This window comes from Mus pahari, chromosome 19, assembly GCF_900095145.1.
Source record: "Mus pahari chromosome 19, PAHARI_EIJ_v1.1, whole genome shotgun sequence".
Classification (NCBI taxonomy): Eukaryota; Metazoa; Chordata; class Mammalia; order Rodentia; family Muridae; genus Mus; species Mus pahari.
Window position 1 is genome coordinate 69,759,211 of NC_034608.1, and position 13,925 is coordinate 69,773,135.

Sequence of the window (13,925 nt, forward strand, 5' to 3'; positions counted from 1 at the left end):
TATATATAATAATAGTGATATCTTCTTTTAAACCCTAGGCTTCATTCATGGTAAGTAAGCATTCTAACACTGGGCTATATGGTCAGCCCTACTGTATTGGTTTTAAAGACTACTGATGTTTCTTTTATTTAAATGGGTCTTGCTATGACTTTATTTACAGATAACAGTAATTTGCAACAGGAAGATAAATATATGTATGTGGAGTGTATGTGCTATCTTTTTAAAAAAAGTTTGTCACTAATTCATTTTGATACACGTTAATTTTGTTGATTTTTTATGGTATTCATACCATGTTACATCCTGAAGCTGTTGGAAATGTGTGACAGTTCTCAATGTGGGCTGTCTATCTGAGGCATTCAGTCATCCAAGCCTTTTCCCAGAATTCCCTAAATCCTGGTGGCATGCCCAAGAATCTGGTTTTACAACCGCCCTTTGTGACTCCCCAAGTGCAATAAAAGTTGAGAACCACTGTACTGGGACAAGATTACAAGGACACTCCATTTCTACTTGAGTTAAAATCCAGCCAGTTCAACAGGAGCACAGAAAGTGAACTTATAGACAACATCAAGTTCCCAAATTGCCTCAGCACATTGTGATGGGTTGTCTGTGGCAAGGTAAGACTTCCTCATGATAAACCACAAGACACAAGTTAGAGCCCAGGAAGGCAACTCCTGCCACAAATGCAGAACAATGCAGATATGACTAAATAGCAGTACACACTCAGATTTCTTGAGAAATCTGGTCAACTTTAAGAGTTCTTTGCATCAACAGCATGACTTGGCTGCCAGAAAATAAACTTGGTCCAAGGCTATGTCAACAAATGCTTGCTCTCTAGACAAGGAAGACCCCTCCTTTTCTGCATGCTTCGTTGGGGTATTTTAATTATGGAGCCATGATCTGAATGGCGTACTTTATGAACATAAACTTAGAATGATGGATGAGGATAATTGGAGCTGTCGGATTAAAATAAAAGGAATCTTTCACTGGTAGGAAAAGTAGCCCTGGGAGAACGTGACAGATATTTCCAAATATCTGAGAGGCTAACATGTGGAATTTAGATTAGACGAAGTACGCAAGATACCAAAGTCAAAAGCAATGGGTAGTTGGAAGGAAGATTCAACGGATGACAGTCTTCCATAAAGAAAAAGTGCAGTCACTGCAAGGGGGCAAGTGACATTCACTATTTGCAGAGGTATTTAAGCATTCACAGAAACCTTGGACAAGGAGACCTCCTGATCATAGAATTTTAATTTGAATTACAACTACAATTTTATGGCTTTTTAACATTAGTACACTTAATATAGTTTTTGAATAAACAAGAGCCTTCATGTCTACATGCAGTTGAGACAGCTTAAGTGGAACTTCTGCCATCTGCCCACCTGCAGAGGAAATCACACACTATCACCAGGAAGAAAGTAAGGTCCCTAGGTGCTTTTCCAGAGAACAAAGGCATCACAGCAGTTTGCTCTTTCAGCATATAAATTGTCCCATTTCATTCTCTTTCTCTTGCAAATGAAGGTATGTCTAGCAGAAACAGTTTGGGTGTGTCTCTATCAAAGTTCTTCAAGATTCTGGCCCATAGGTCCATCTGCTGGAACTTTAGGTCTTCCTGAAGACCTCTAAGATCATAGCATGAATAACTTGCCCTGTTTTCTGAGATGTCGCACATTGCATTCTTGCTTCAAGTAACCCAGAAAACAGTGGAGGTGGAGGTGCTGGGAAGGGCACTATGGCCCCAAAGTCTCTGCTATAATGGTGACCTTTTTCTCTGAAGTGTTTTAGAACTCTCAGGCTGGTTCCAAACTTCTCAGGGTAAGGAATGTCTGGAGTAGGACTTTACCACAAGGGGTTGCCAGGGCCAAAGCATGCCTCTCCTACCCACTGTACCTGCTCCCCCCCTCCCCATCTTTCTAGCAGCTGAGCTCAGTCATGTGGCCCCTAAAACTGGTCCTGCAGAGAGATCCAGCCCCCAGATTTGACTTGAGCCCCTGCCCCCCAACCCCACCCCGACACCCCATTAGCAGAGCCCAGGGAGAAGGGCAGAGAAAGGGAAAGCTAGGAGAGTGGATGGAGGTGGGGCTGGAGGAAAGCGTGGAGCTGGAGGGAGCAGGCTTCCGAGGGAAAGAGAGGGGAGGGCAGACTGGGCTCGGCACGCTCCCTCCCTCTTGCCGCTTTCTCTCACATAAGCGCAGGCAGAGGGCGCATCAGTCATGCCCTGCCCCTGCGCCCGCCGCCTCCACCGCCACCGCTCGGCCCCGCGCGCGCAGGAGGCTCGAGCGCCCGGGAGCTCGCGGGCCTCGCCGCCGCCGGGCGCCCTGCCGCCCTCCTCCCGCCCCCCGGCTCCGCCGCCACCACCGCCTTCTCCCGCGGCTCCCGCGGCCGGGCTCCTTTCACTTCGGGCGAGGGGAGGGAGGAGGGGGGACGAGGGACCCGAGGGCTCCTCGGGACGAGTGGAACATCGCGGGGTGACTGGGCTTAACCACCCCGCCCCCCCTTCTTTGCAAAACGCCAAAAACAAAACCGCGATCGGCGGAGCCGGCGCCCTCGCTTCACCTCGCCGGCCGCCACCGAGGGCAGTTCGGATGTCCGGTTTCCTGTGAGGCTCGTACCTGACACCCGGGAGCCTCTCCCCGGCGCGGGCTGCTAGAGCGGAGGGCAAAAGTTGCGAGCCGCTGAGCCCCGGGAGACGCTCGCCCAGGGGGGGTCCCCGGGAGGAAACCACGGGACAGGGACGAGGAGCGGACCTCAGCCCCAGCCTGCGCCAGCCAGCGGACCGGCCTCCCCGCTCCCGGTCCATCCACCATGCACTTGCTGTGCTTCTTGTCTCTGGCGTGTTCCCTGCTCGCCGCTGCGCTGATCCCCGGTCCGCACGAGGCGCCCGCCACCGTCGCCGCCTTCGAGTCCGGACTGGGCTTTTCGGAAGCGGAGCCCGACGGGGGCGAGGTCAAGGTAGGTGCAAGAGACCCTGCCGGGTCGGGCTGAGGATCCGAGGTTCCCAAGTCCTGGACTGTGTGTGGGCTTGGCTTTACTGGGTGTACAGAGAACCTGCGTGGAGAGTGTGTGCATAATTATTTATTTAACCTTTGGATCCAAAGTTAGAGATTGGTGCACGCTTGCTTGGAGCAAAGTTTCTCTTCTTTTTTTTTTTTAATCTCCCCCAGTGGAAAGCTGTTACTAGAAAGGAGAGCAACTTAGAGGAGGGAAGGGCCCAAGAGGTGTTAAGTCACAGATTCATTCCCCTTCACAGTGGTCTCCTGCCAACAGGGTAGTTTGCACCCTACCCCGGTGGCATGGCTCCAGAGAGAATTTCACTGCTGTAGGAAATGCTCTTTTCTTTTCCTGGCTGGTTTTGGACTCCAAAGAGCTTCTGGGGTGTGTGACCAGACAACGGAGTTTTATGCTCCTGGAGTTTGCATAGCAGGGCATAGCAGGGGCCCCCGGGCTCTGTGAGCTAGTTTGGAAAAAGTGTGAGTAAATTTAGAAACTGGGCTTAAAGGTTTTGGATTTCAGAATTAACTTGAACTTGGTCAAATCCAAGATGTAACAGAGATTGGAATCTTTTAAACCATAGTCAAGTGAGACTTTTCCCCCAACTTTATCAACTCTGTTCCTAAAAAAAAAAAAAATCAAAGTATCAATTAGTTTGTTTTATTTTGTTTTAAAGTGAAATAGCGTCTTTCCTAAACATGTTAAGGGACTTTTGAAGACATTCCTATTCTCTGATTCAGTTATCTTATCCTGTGTACTTCTCACTTGAACCTTCCAAAGAATATGTTTATAACATCTTAAAGTTTATACTTGGTGTAATAGTTGGGATCTTGAACTCCTGAAGAAGTTTTGTGTTTAAGGCACTGCGAAGCCCCCTGGCTGGAAGCAGACTGAAGTGGTTTATAGTAGCTGACTGCAAGTGGGGAAAAAAAGAAGGGGGTGTGTTACTTTCAACTTTCAGTTGACTTTATTGGTGAAAATACACAGAAAGTGCAGAGGTCAAATCACCTTTCCTGGAAAGGTTTGTCCGAGAAAAACTTTAATATGGACAAGACTAGGTTATAAAATATCAAATTACCATTGTGTCTACATTTGGCAAAAAAACAAACAAACAAAAAAAAAACCCCAAATACCAGATTTTGCAGTCCATTATGAGAACTGCAACATTCAGCACACAATTATTACCGTAAGTACAATGATGAGAATATCATCGTCTCTAAATGCCACAGAAGTAAAGCACGGGACAGAATCGTACTTCCTGTAATTCGAGCCCTTGAGTTTTGCCAGACCTGTTCACTTTCTGCCTCTGCAAATTCAAACTGATGTACTTGTGACTTAGTCAGCCAACATCACCATCACCTATGATGACTGGGCTTTGATTTACAGTAGGAAAGTGTGAGGCATTGAGTTAAATGAGAAGCATTTCCAGATAAGCCGATAGTTTATACAAGGAGTCTGTCACGTCTGGGTCAGCCCGAACGGAACGACTGTACCAGAGCATGGATGACTGTATCTGTGTCAGAGAGCTCAGTTGTGTGTTCCAGGAGGTAGAAAGTTGTAGGACAAAATCAAGTTTTTTTTTTTTTTTGTTTTTTTTTTTCATTTTTCATCTTCAAAGAATCTTCTCATTGGTAGGTCATTAAATGTCTTAATGTCTCTGAAAAATCTGTTTGCAAAAAGTCTCTTTTCATATTTAACCATCTTTTAAATATTGTCTGTTGAATAAGAACTGATGTTTGGTATGTAATATGACTTTTTAAAAAAAGTCTATCAGAGGAAACATTATTTTGTGTGTTTGAATTTCACGAGCAGTGTACTTCTGCTTACTGAACCTTTCCCTAGTGGGCAAGTAGAACTTTGCCAGCTTGTTTTACTGATGCCTTCAGGGAAACTGTATCCTTGCTGTGAAACTTGCACCCAGTGACCCACTCACTGGTGTGAAGACTCCATGTCTCTCCCTAGTGGCCTTTCAAGGCACCTCAGTTAGCAAATATTGGAGAACAGGAGGGAAACCAGTTAGTTGTCCAGGAACAACTTAAAACCCAAGAAAGTATTTCACAAAATATACACAGGTTGTCAATTATACATAGAATTAACTCACACAAAATTTTGTTAAATAGTAAAACCCATGTAGCAATTTTAAATTCACAATACAGGAAAGCCAATGAGCTATAAAGCAGTGCTCAGCATCCAGTCTTCTTTGTGGTACCCAAGGCCATGCAGATAATTGGAAGTGAATTTAGAAGGTTCCCCTTTCTAATCTTTTCTTCATGATTGTGTGAAAAGTCCTAAAATATTTTCTGAAGGATGTCAAAGGAAACGGGTCAGGGCCAGAAAACTAAGGCAAATGTACGCTGTGGCCATAAAAAGAAACATTCAAAACTTGTTATCAAACTAAGGACAACTGCTGATCTCAGAAAGAACACCTGATTGCCATATCTAATAATTTGTAGTCTCAGTTTGGGTAGAGCATACTCTGCTTATTCAGAGTTGAAGAACTTAATTTTACGAAAGACATTGGCTTACGACAAAAAAGTAAATCGGAAGGAAGACATACCTCATACAGTCTGCGGTTATCAAAAAGTTTTACCTTTTATTGAAAATAGTTCTTTTTTTTCCCCCCTCACATGATATATCCTGACTCCAGTTTGCCCTCCCTCTATTCCTTCCAGCTCCTCTCACTTCCACTTTCTGTCTGTTATTAGAAAGCAAACACGCTTCTATGGGAATAATACTAAAATGAAATATAATAAGGTAAAATAAGAACTAACACATTGGGATTGGAAAAAAGCAAACAAATAAACAAACAAATGGAAGGGAAGGAGCCCAAGAGAAAGCACAGGAAACAGATTAAAATGAATAAGTGACATTATGAGACGAGGAAACTACAAAGATGTTAGTAAGTTTGTGGTCTGTTAGCCATGTGGTTGCTGGGATTTGAACTCAAGACCTTCAGAAGAACAGTCAGTGCTCTTAACCACTGAGCCATCTCTCCAGCCCCATCTATGTGTGTTTTACTTTGTTATTTACAGTGTCAACTAAATCAATAACAGTGTTCTTCAAAGTAGCATATGTGTGCCTACACCAGAATTCCCTGGAGGACTCTGTTTTCTCTTTTAACATGATGCCACATAAATCTGAGCTTTGGTTTAAAAAAATACAGTTGAACTAATATCTTGAGTCATTTCTCTTCTCAGTAAAAGTACTGGATGGTGCATATAAATGACTAAGTTCATTAGTTTTTAACATAATCTTCATGTTATTAACCAGCTTGTGAGGTATTATGTCATGCAGACGTCATCTTGAAAGACATGCCATATTCTGTTTTTTTTTTGTTTGTTTGTTTTGTTTTGGGGGGGTACCATTAAAGTAAAAAAGTCAAGATAATTTATTATCTATTATTATGAAATTGGTATTAAACCGTTTTGTATGTTTTCAAATTTTTGAGAGACTCATTAATGTGGCTCTTTGATCTGGGAGCTTTGACTTGAGAGAGGAGCGTGAGTTGTAATTCAAAATGCATTTTTAATTGATGAATTCATCTAAACCAGAACTCTACTTGCTCTTAGGATAGGGGAGGAGCATGAGAAGGCAAATAGAACAGTTTGGAGCTGGAGCAGGGGGCGAGGGTGTGTGTGTGTTGTGTGTGTTACACAGACAACAGTAAGTTCTCCTAATTTCCAAGATGTTTAGATAGCTAGAATTCTGAGGAAGAGCCAGCTTCCAGAGTTTCAAGCAAACTCGGAGTCATGGGAGAGGGATTATTTATGATCTGAACAACAACAACAACAAAAATAAGCATAAGATTGGATAGAAGTCATAAAGACTTTTACTTGGAGGTGGGCTACTTAAGAAACAAAACGATTATACTGATGGAGTCTCATGCATAGTCCCAGCAGGACAGAGACAGAGGGACTAGATGGAAGAGCTGTCCAGGAGGATATATAGAGCCATCAGTCTGGTGATTGGTTACTGTCAAAGTCTGATTAGGAGAGATTAACCCTGGCCTTGATGCTTTAGCCATAGAGCAATATTCTTCTAGAATTAGGCTATTTCACAGAACAGGATGAGTAGTAGCACGATTCCATAGACCACTTAGGACACTATTAGGAATAAGACATTTATTTGCAAAAGCAAAATAAATCTGCTGTGACCCTTTAATACCCTGCCTCACGTTATGGTGACTCCAGCCATAAAATTCTTTCACTGCTGCTTTATCACGACAATGTTGCTACTGTTATGAATCATAATGAAAATATCTGAGATGCAATCCTCAATGCGGTGGTGAGCCACAGGTTGAGAATCTCTGCCTTAAAGGGACACGATTGTCTAGGGTCAGTAGGACTTAAGGCATGCAATAAACTTCTGACAGTTGTTACTATAGTTCCTGTGCAGGATTAAGAATATGGTATGTTGGTCAGTATTCAACCTACAAAAATGTAATTTTGTTCAAGTAACATAGAGGAAATATATAGAGGAAATGTGCCATCATTTAGTTGGAGCTTTATCTCTATTTCTGTGTTTTACTATCCATTCTTCTTGGCAAGACGTAGCCTCCCCCCACCTCTTCCACAACACCAGAATTCTAAGATTAGAAATAAGACACTTTTAATCTCTCATTATTTCAAGTTCTGTTAGGATTTTAGTGTTTGGCCTCCTAGGAGTCCACTCTGAGGAGGGCAGAAATTTGCTTAAGGGAAGGGTTGGGTCTAGGTTCACTCCTCTGAGTTTAGCTGATTGTTAAGGACAGTCATAAAGTTGTAGAGCTTTTTTTTTTTTTTCTCCTCAGAGTATATTATTAAGGGTTTTGTTTTGTTTTTCTCCTTCTTGCATTAGGTTTTGGCCATTCATCTGTAAGGTGCTCTGTTTATTCTAAAGGCGATAGGACCTGGGAGAATGGCGCCAATTAAGGAGGCCCACTAACGTCTCACGTCTTTCCTCAGCGCATCTCACAGTGTATATGTACTCTGAGGGTTAGGAGCGTCACATGTGTAAAGTGTACAATCATATGGGCAAGTTGAACATGGCAGGCAAGCTGCACATGGTTATCACCACATTTTATTATAGAGGCATCCAGCTGTATTGAATACTCGGAGTGCACTCATACCTAAGCACTCCATCTGCTGGGGGCTGGGGGTGGGGTGGGAGGGAGGCACAAGGAAAAAAAAATACATTCCAAGATCAATTCCTTATTTTTAAAGAAACTAAGGTCACAATACTCTTGCCTTGTGACAAGACAAGAAAACTTGTGAGTTTTCTCACAAGCACTCAGAAGTCTCACAAGACTCTACTCTTGTTCTGTCTTCTGACAATGCTGGCTACATACACGCAGAGCTGGATTTGTACACAGAAAGCACAGAGCTGGATTTGTACACACAAAGCTCAACTTCGCCCTTCTTTGGCTTTCACTTCTTTGTATTTCTTCTCAATTATTATTTCCCGGTTGATAATGAATTTTCAATGTCTCACCATCGAGATTGTTTTAGGACACAGTTAATTACTGACTGCAGTGACCCCATTTGTAGGTCTATCATTTTTATTCCCATCCTACATGGATCTGAGAAGGCTTAGGGAGGTAGGTTTGGGGGGATTTGCCTCTTGAGATGGAGATATAGTCACATTGCAAGCTGAATGCTTCACTGGGTTGTTGAGAACCTGATGGCTGGCTTGTTGGGGACTGGAACTTCTTGCCCTTCCAGCTTAAGTCTTGCCTTAGCTACTCCACATATATGCTGTCCTCCAGTTGTCAACTACTCCTTACATACTGAGAGTTAAGAGTGACTACCAATGGTCTTCAGCACCCCGAGAACCTTTGTATGCCCTTAGCGCACTGCTCTGTTCTCATAACCTGATGTCACTGTGCTTTTCTTTGCATCTTTACAGATGGCTGTCATGTTACATTAAAAAAAACATAAGGCACTAATTAGATAGCCAGGAAAAATAGCAGTACTTTAATGTTGAAGAATGGGATGGTGGTCTTCTTGTGTATGTGTGTGTGTGTGTGTGTGTGTGTGTGTGTGTGATCTCCTATGTGTTTTGATCATATTATTTTAAAGGACTTAGGATTCTTGGTGTCCTCCATACCCTCTGACTCTTACACCCGTTCTGCCTTCTCATCCACAGGGGTCTGTGAGTGAGGGGAGGGATTTGATGGAGACATCCCATTTACAGATGAGTGTTCCAACGTCTCTCACTCTCTGAGTAACATCTGGCTGTGGGTCTTTGCATTGGATCCTCTGTGTTGTAGGAGGAAGCTTCTCTGATGGCTGAGCGAGGCACTGGTCATATCTGTCTTTCTGGATAGCTAGCGAACCTTTTAAGAGTAGTACTTTTATTTTTTTCCTTAAGAATTTTATTCATCTGTACAATGTCATTTGCTCATATTTTGATTTGTGCGGGTGGGTTTGCCTATGCGCGCCCATACCTGCAGAGGTCGGAGATCCACTTAGTATATTCTTGACTCAATGTCTACGTTTGTTTGTTTGAAACAGTATTTCTTCGTGGATTTAGAGCTCATCTGTTTGGCTAGGGTATTTGTCTCGGAGTCCAGAGCCGCCTCCCTGCTTTTCAAGTGGACTCTGATGAGCTTGGCTTATTATGTGCACACTCATGTTCAAAGTCAGATCTTTATACTTGGGCATCAGCCACTTTACTGACAGTCGGCTCCTCTTCTCAAGAACCGTCTGCTTTTGTTGTTTTGATTTTCCTTTCTGTAAAATAAGAGAACCTTTGCACCACCTCCTGTGTTTAGGAAGGATGCATGCTCTTAGCTCCTTTCAGAATCTACAGCTCTTCTGCTCATTGCAGCAATATGCAAAAACGCAGAGAAGAACATGTTACAACCGTCAACTCGTTACACTTATTTATGAATGAACACAAACTTTATTCTGGCCTTTACTGTTTGCTGCACTTGGACTAACAATCCATCACAGGTGGTCAGAATTTGTCTGTCTGCCTGCTGGCTTGCCTGTCTGTCTATTTGTCTATCTGGGTCAGGGTTTATGGAGCCTAGGATATCCTGGAACTCTATCCATTCTGGGATGACCATGAACTCACTTTCACCTCTTGAGTGATGGTATTGCAGGCCTTTCCCACAATGTCTGGTGGTTAAGTGTTCTGACTTACAGATATATTGAAAGAACAAGTGCTTAGCCAGGATCCTTGCAAGAAGTTCTAATAGATTTTCTTTCTTTCTTTCTTTCTTTCTTTCTTTCTTTCTTTCTTTCTTTCTTTCTTTCTTTCTTTCTTTCTTTCTTTCTTTCTTCCTTCCTTCCTTTCTTTCTTTCTTTTTAAATTGTAATTTTTTTATTTTGTTTTGTTTTGTTTTGTGGGAAAAGAACCCAAACCAACAACATATGGCTTTACATGTCTAGTGAACCTTTCCCAATAAGAGCGTCCAGAAAGAACAAATGTTGGTTGGCAAGAACCACATCCCTTCTCCAACGTCTGGACATGTGTACTGTCATCTTTCAAAGGCTACATTGCTGCTGGAGGAAACTCCTCATTTATTAGGGGAGCTGACCTTTTGCTATATATGTGCAGGTTCAAGTTTGTGTAAATCTTTGATTTTTAAAGTTAGAAAAAAAATTGTAGAATAGTGCAAACAACTTTGAATAACAAGGAGTGCTAATGGGTTTGATTTGTACTGAAATTCTAAAGTTTACAGCCAATGCTTTAGGCTTGTAGCTGCTTCTCCAATGTAAATGTTCAGTTCCTATACTTCAGGTATTCATGAAAACAGTGATTGTTGAATTACTTGGTTCTATTGGGCATTCGTGGCAAAATGTGTCTTAAAATACTTTTTTTTTTTTTTTTTTTCCGGATGAATTCTCATGTTTCTTGTGTGAACACTGCCCTGGTAGCTTTTGGAGGTAGGGTTTGTGTCATCTACAGGTTTTTAGTAGACTTTATTTTACCTTAAATCTTAATTTCCAAATGGTCTTTTTTTCCTTTCACGTAAAGTTTATGGTCTTACGCGGCGAAAACTTCATCCAAGCCTGCTTTTCCTCTGCCGAAGAAGCCCTGGACCTTGCTTTGAACTTGGAAAAACAGTGCCTAGAATTCATCATCGTCATTTGTAGCTTATTGCAGTCTCATAACAGCCAAAAGCAGAACTGCCTGGATAGAGATTTAAGCCAGGGAAAGGGGTATGGGCTCCGTGATACTTCCTGAATCCTTATCATGGTTAACCACATTCACGCACACCCTGCCAGTGGCTCACACTCCCTGTAGGACAGCACGGGTTAGCTTCTTTGCAAATAAGGATAACAGCAAAGTGCCTCACTATATCACTGAATTTAAGGAGTCTATATGTAGATAAGTGACTGAGAAATGGATGGATCATCACTATTACTGACATATGTTTAGCTTTTAATGATATAATGGCTTGGCCTCATGATTAGGGGAGAAAAATCAAAGCTAAGATTATGTCATGGGGATATGAAGTAGCTCTGGTTATCTAGAACATTAAAAACAAACTTATTGCATATTATGCATGATAAATTATCCTAAAAGGTTATGGATGTAGAGTGTTAATTGTTTAGACTAAAGCCACACGTGTACTGCTTAGAACATGTTTTTATCTGTGCTGAGTGCCTGTTGTTGTCATTGTTGTTGTTGTTGTTTTTCCTGTACTTGGAAGTGAAGTGACAGCCCTGGCCACAGAAAACAAAACCAAGAAACCAAGATGATATTGTCTGCTTCACCTAAAGTGATTCTTACTGGGATCTTTTGGATAAAAGTACACTGGTCCACATAGAAATAGTATTATGCCATATAATTTCAAAAGAGATCAGCTTAAAAATATAGAAAGTAAATCTGTTTAGTAATGAAATCTGTACACTCAGGAGGCAAGGTAGAAAGAAGCCAAATCTGAAGCCAGTGTGAGTGACATCGTGTGCCCCTGTTTTAAGGACAGAACAAATCCAAAACAAAACAAAAAATCTTTAAAAAAAAAAAAACAGGCTAATTATAAATATACTAATGTGATACTTCAATATGTAGTCATCTAAAATCCCAATGAAGTTACCATGTATACTGATAAGTGTTGCAAATCTAAAATCAGTGCATATTGCCTAAAATGTTAAAGTGCATTTTCATCAGAGATAATAGAAGAAAACTCAGTGAAACTTACATGCAGAATTTAAACTTCTGTGAATTTTCTTAGAAAAGTGAGTTTTATTTGCTCCGTTGGGGCCACCTTCCTGAATGCCAGCTAGCACAGATTGTACCTTCCCATTGTTGAATTTTAGATGACTAATGGAATTGAAACTTCTTTTAAAAGTCTGGTTTACCTCAATGGCTCTAAATATACTCAAAATACCATACTTGGTTTCATTTTGATGGTTCTATTAAGTTACTGGTCTATGAACTGCATAATTCCCATATGTCCACTGTGTGGTACGGGGCATTGAGGCATGTGAGTGGTCAGGAAAAATAGCAATGAAAAAAGAAAGACATCAATTGGTTATCTAAGTCAAATGATCAGCTATGAAAGTGTATATATATATAAGATTATACAGGATAAGCAGGTTATATTATATATTTAAGAAGGCACACATACACACACACACACACACACACACACACACACACACACACACACATGTATCAAAAATCAAGAATAAAGAGGCCATACAAAATCAAGGGGAATGTACACGTCTAAGCTCTAGATATGGTCTTGAATCTAATTATTTTATTAGGATCCTGATACAGATGTTCACTGGAGTATTTTAGGTCTTTTAAATCAGATATCAATCATACTTCTAAACAGAACACAGTAGCTACTCATCTTATAAATGAATGTACTGGCTGACAACATATTATGCATATTTGTGTGTCTATTTGTACACTGGCATCATCTTCTTTAAAAATAATTTGGAATTTTAACGTCAAGATTAAAATATCACCTAAGCAAACACATAAGCACATATGTAGATTTTTCACAGCATTCAGGCTTAGAGTTTTCATAGAATAACTTTGCACAGTGATTTTTTTTTTGTTTACATACTGGTTTTCTTTTCTAAAATGCTGCCGTGCCTTATTTTATTTTATTTTACTTTTGGGGGCACATCAGGATGAAAATAGCATTCTTCTACCTAATGAGAAAAATTTCAAGACTGTGATGGTATCTTGCTAAAGTACTATAGAAAAGGCTGAGAACAGAACGAAGTCAAACAATTGAGCGTGCACATAAACGCACCATGCAGAGGCAAGCAGCACCTCTCTCCCACGGGAAATGCCGAGCCATCCAGGAAGCCACTTATCTACTTTCTCAGACAAGTAGTGTGAACTGTTTACAGCCTTTTTCAAAAATGGCAAACACAGTTGTGTTGGTAGCAGCTCTATCTGTATCCTTTCACCAAGGAAACGACTCCTTTTCTCTTTTCTCTGCTTCTGCTTACACTTCAGTCAAGTCTATCCCTATTTCCATGCCCCTCCCCCCTTGACCAAAACAGAGTAGACAGAGATTGGCTGGATCTTAAGAAAATTTCTTGATTTCTTTTTAACTTGAGTGGCCACACAGCTGCCTTGTGTCCCATAATTGAATTCCTATAATCTGTAAAACGCCTTGCTATTTCCGCTCACTCAAAATGCTTCTTGGAAGTAGCCAGTTAATATCACATACCAGATGTGGGTCTGTTTGAAACCACCATGGTTTACTTTACTACAGTATTATTGCCTAAATGGAATATTTTTCATTCTTTTTCTCTATTTGTGTCTGTTGTGAGTATTTAGTTACTTTATTCTTTTTAAAGTCCTCTTCCAAGTTTACGTTTTGAAAAATGAACACTTATTTGGATTCATGTTTGCGTATGGGTCATCACATTAGTGACATCCCAGGAAAACAAGCTAATCCCTTTGTCTTGGAGCCAAACTTTAGTTTTGAGAGGACAATGATTCATTGTTTGTTCTCTTTGAGTCTCCTGACTTTCTTT

At 41.3% G+C, this 13,925-nt stretch overlaps 2 protein-coding genes across 2 annotated transcripts in view; one reads left to right on the top strand and one right to left on the bottom strand.

Moving 5' to 3' along the window:
• Positions 1-2,017: 2,017 nt before the first annotated feature.
• Positions 2,018-2,798, bottom strand: LOC115062587 (dapper homolog 3-like). Its single transcript, XM_029531710.1, has one exon. The coding sequence runs from the start codon at positions 2,795-2,797 to the stop codon at positions 2,018-2,020; it is 780 nt and encodes a 259-aa protein (XP_029387570.1). The 5' UTR covers position 2,798.
• Vegfc (vascular endothelial growth factor C) overlaps positions 2,343-13,925 on the top strand; it is a 97,516-nt gene continuing 85,933 nt past the window's right edge. Inside the window, exon 1 of the mRNA XM_021219454.2 lies at positions 2,343-2,949. Within this exon, the coding sequence (XP_021075113.1) occupies positions 2,803-2,949 (147 nt within the window). The 5' untranslated portion in view covers positions 2,343-2,802. The remainder of the gene's footprint in view (positions 2,950-13,925) is intronic.

Coding starts and splice junctions, on each gene's coding strand:
- LOC115062587 (XM_029531710.1), bottom strand. CDS start 2,797: ATGGACCGGGAGCGGGGAGGCCGGTCCGCTGGCTGGCGCAGGCTGGGG.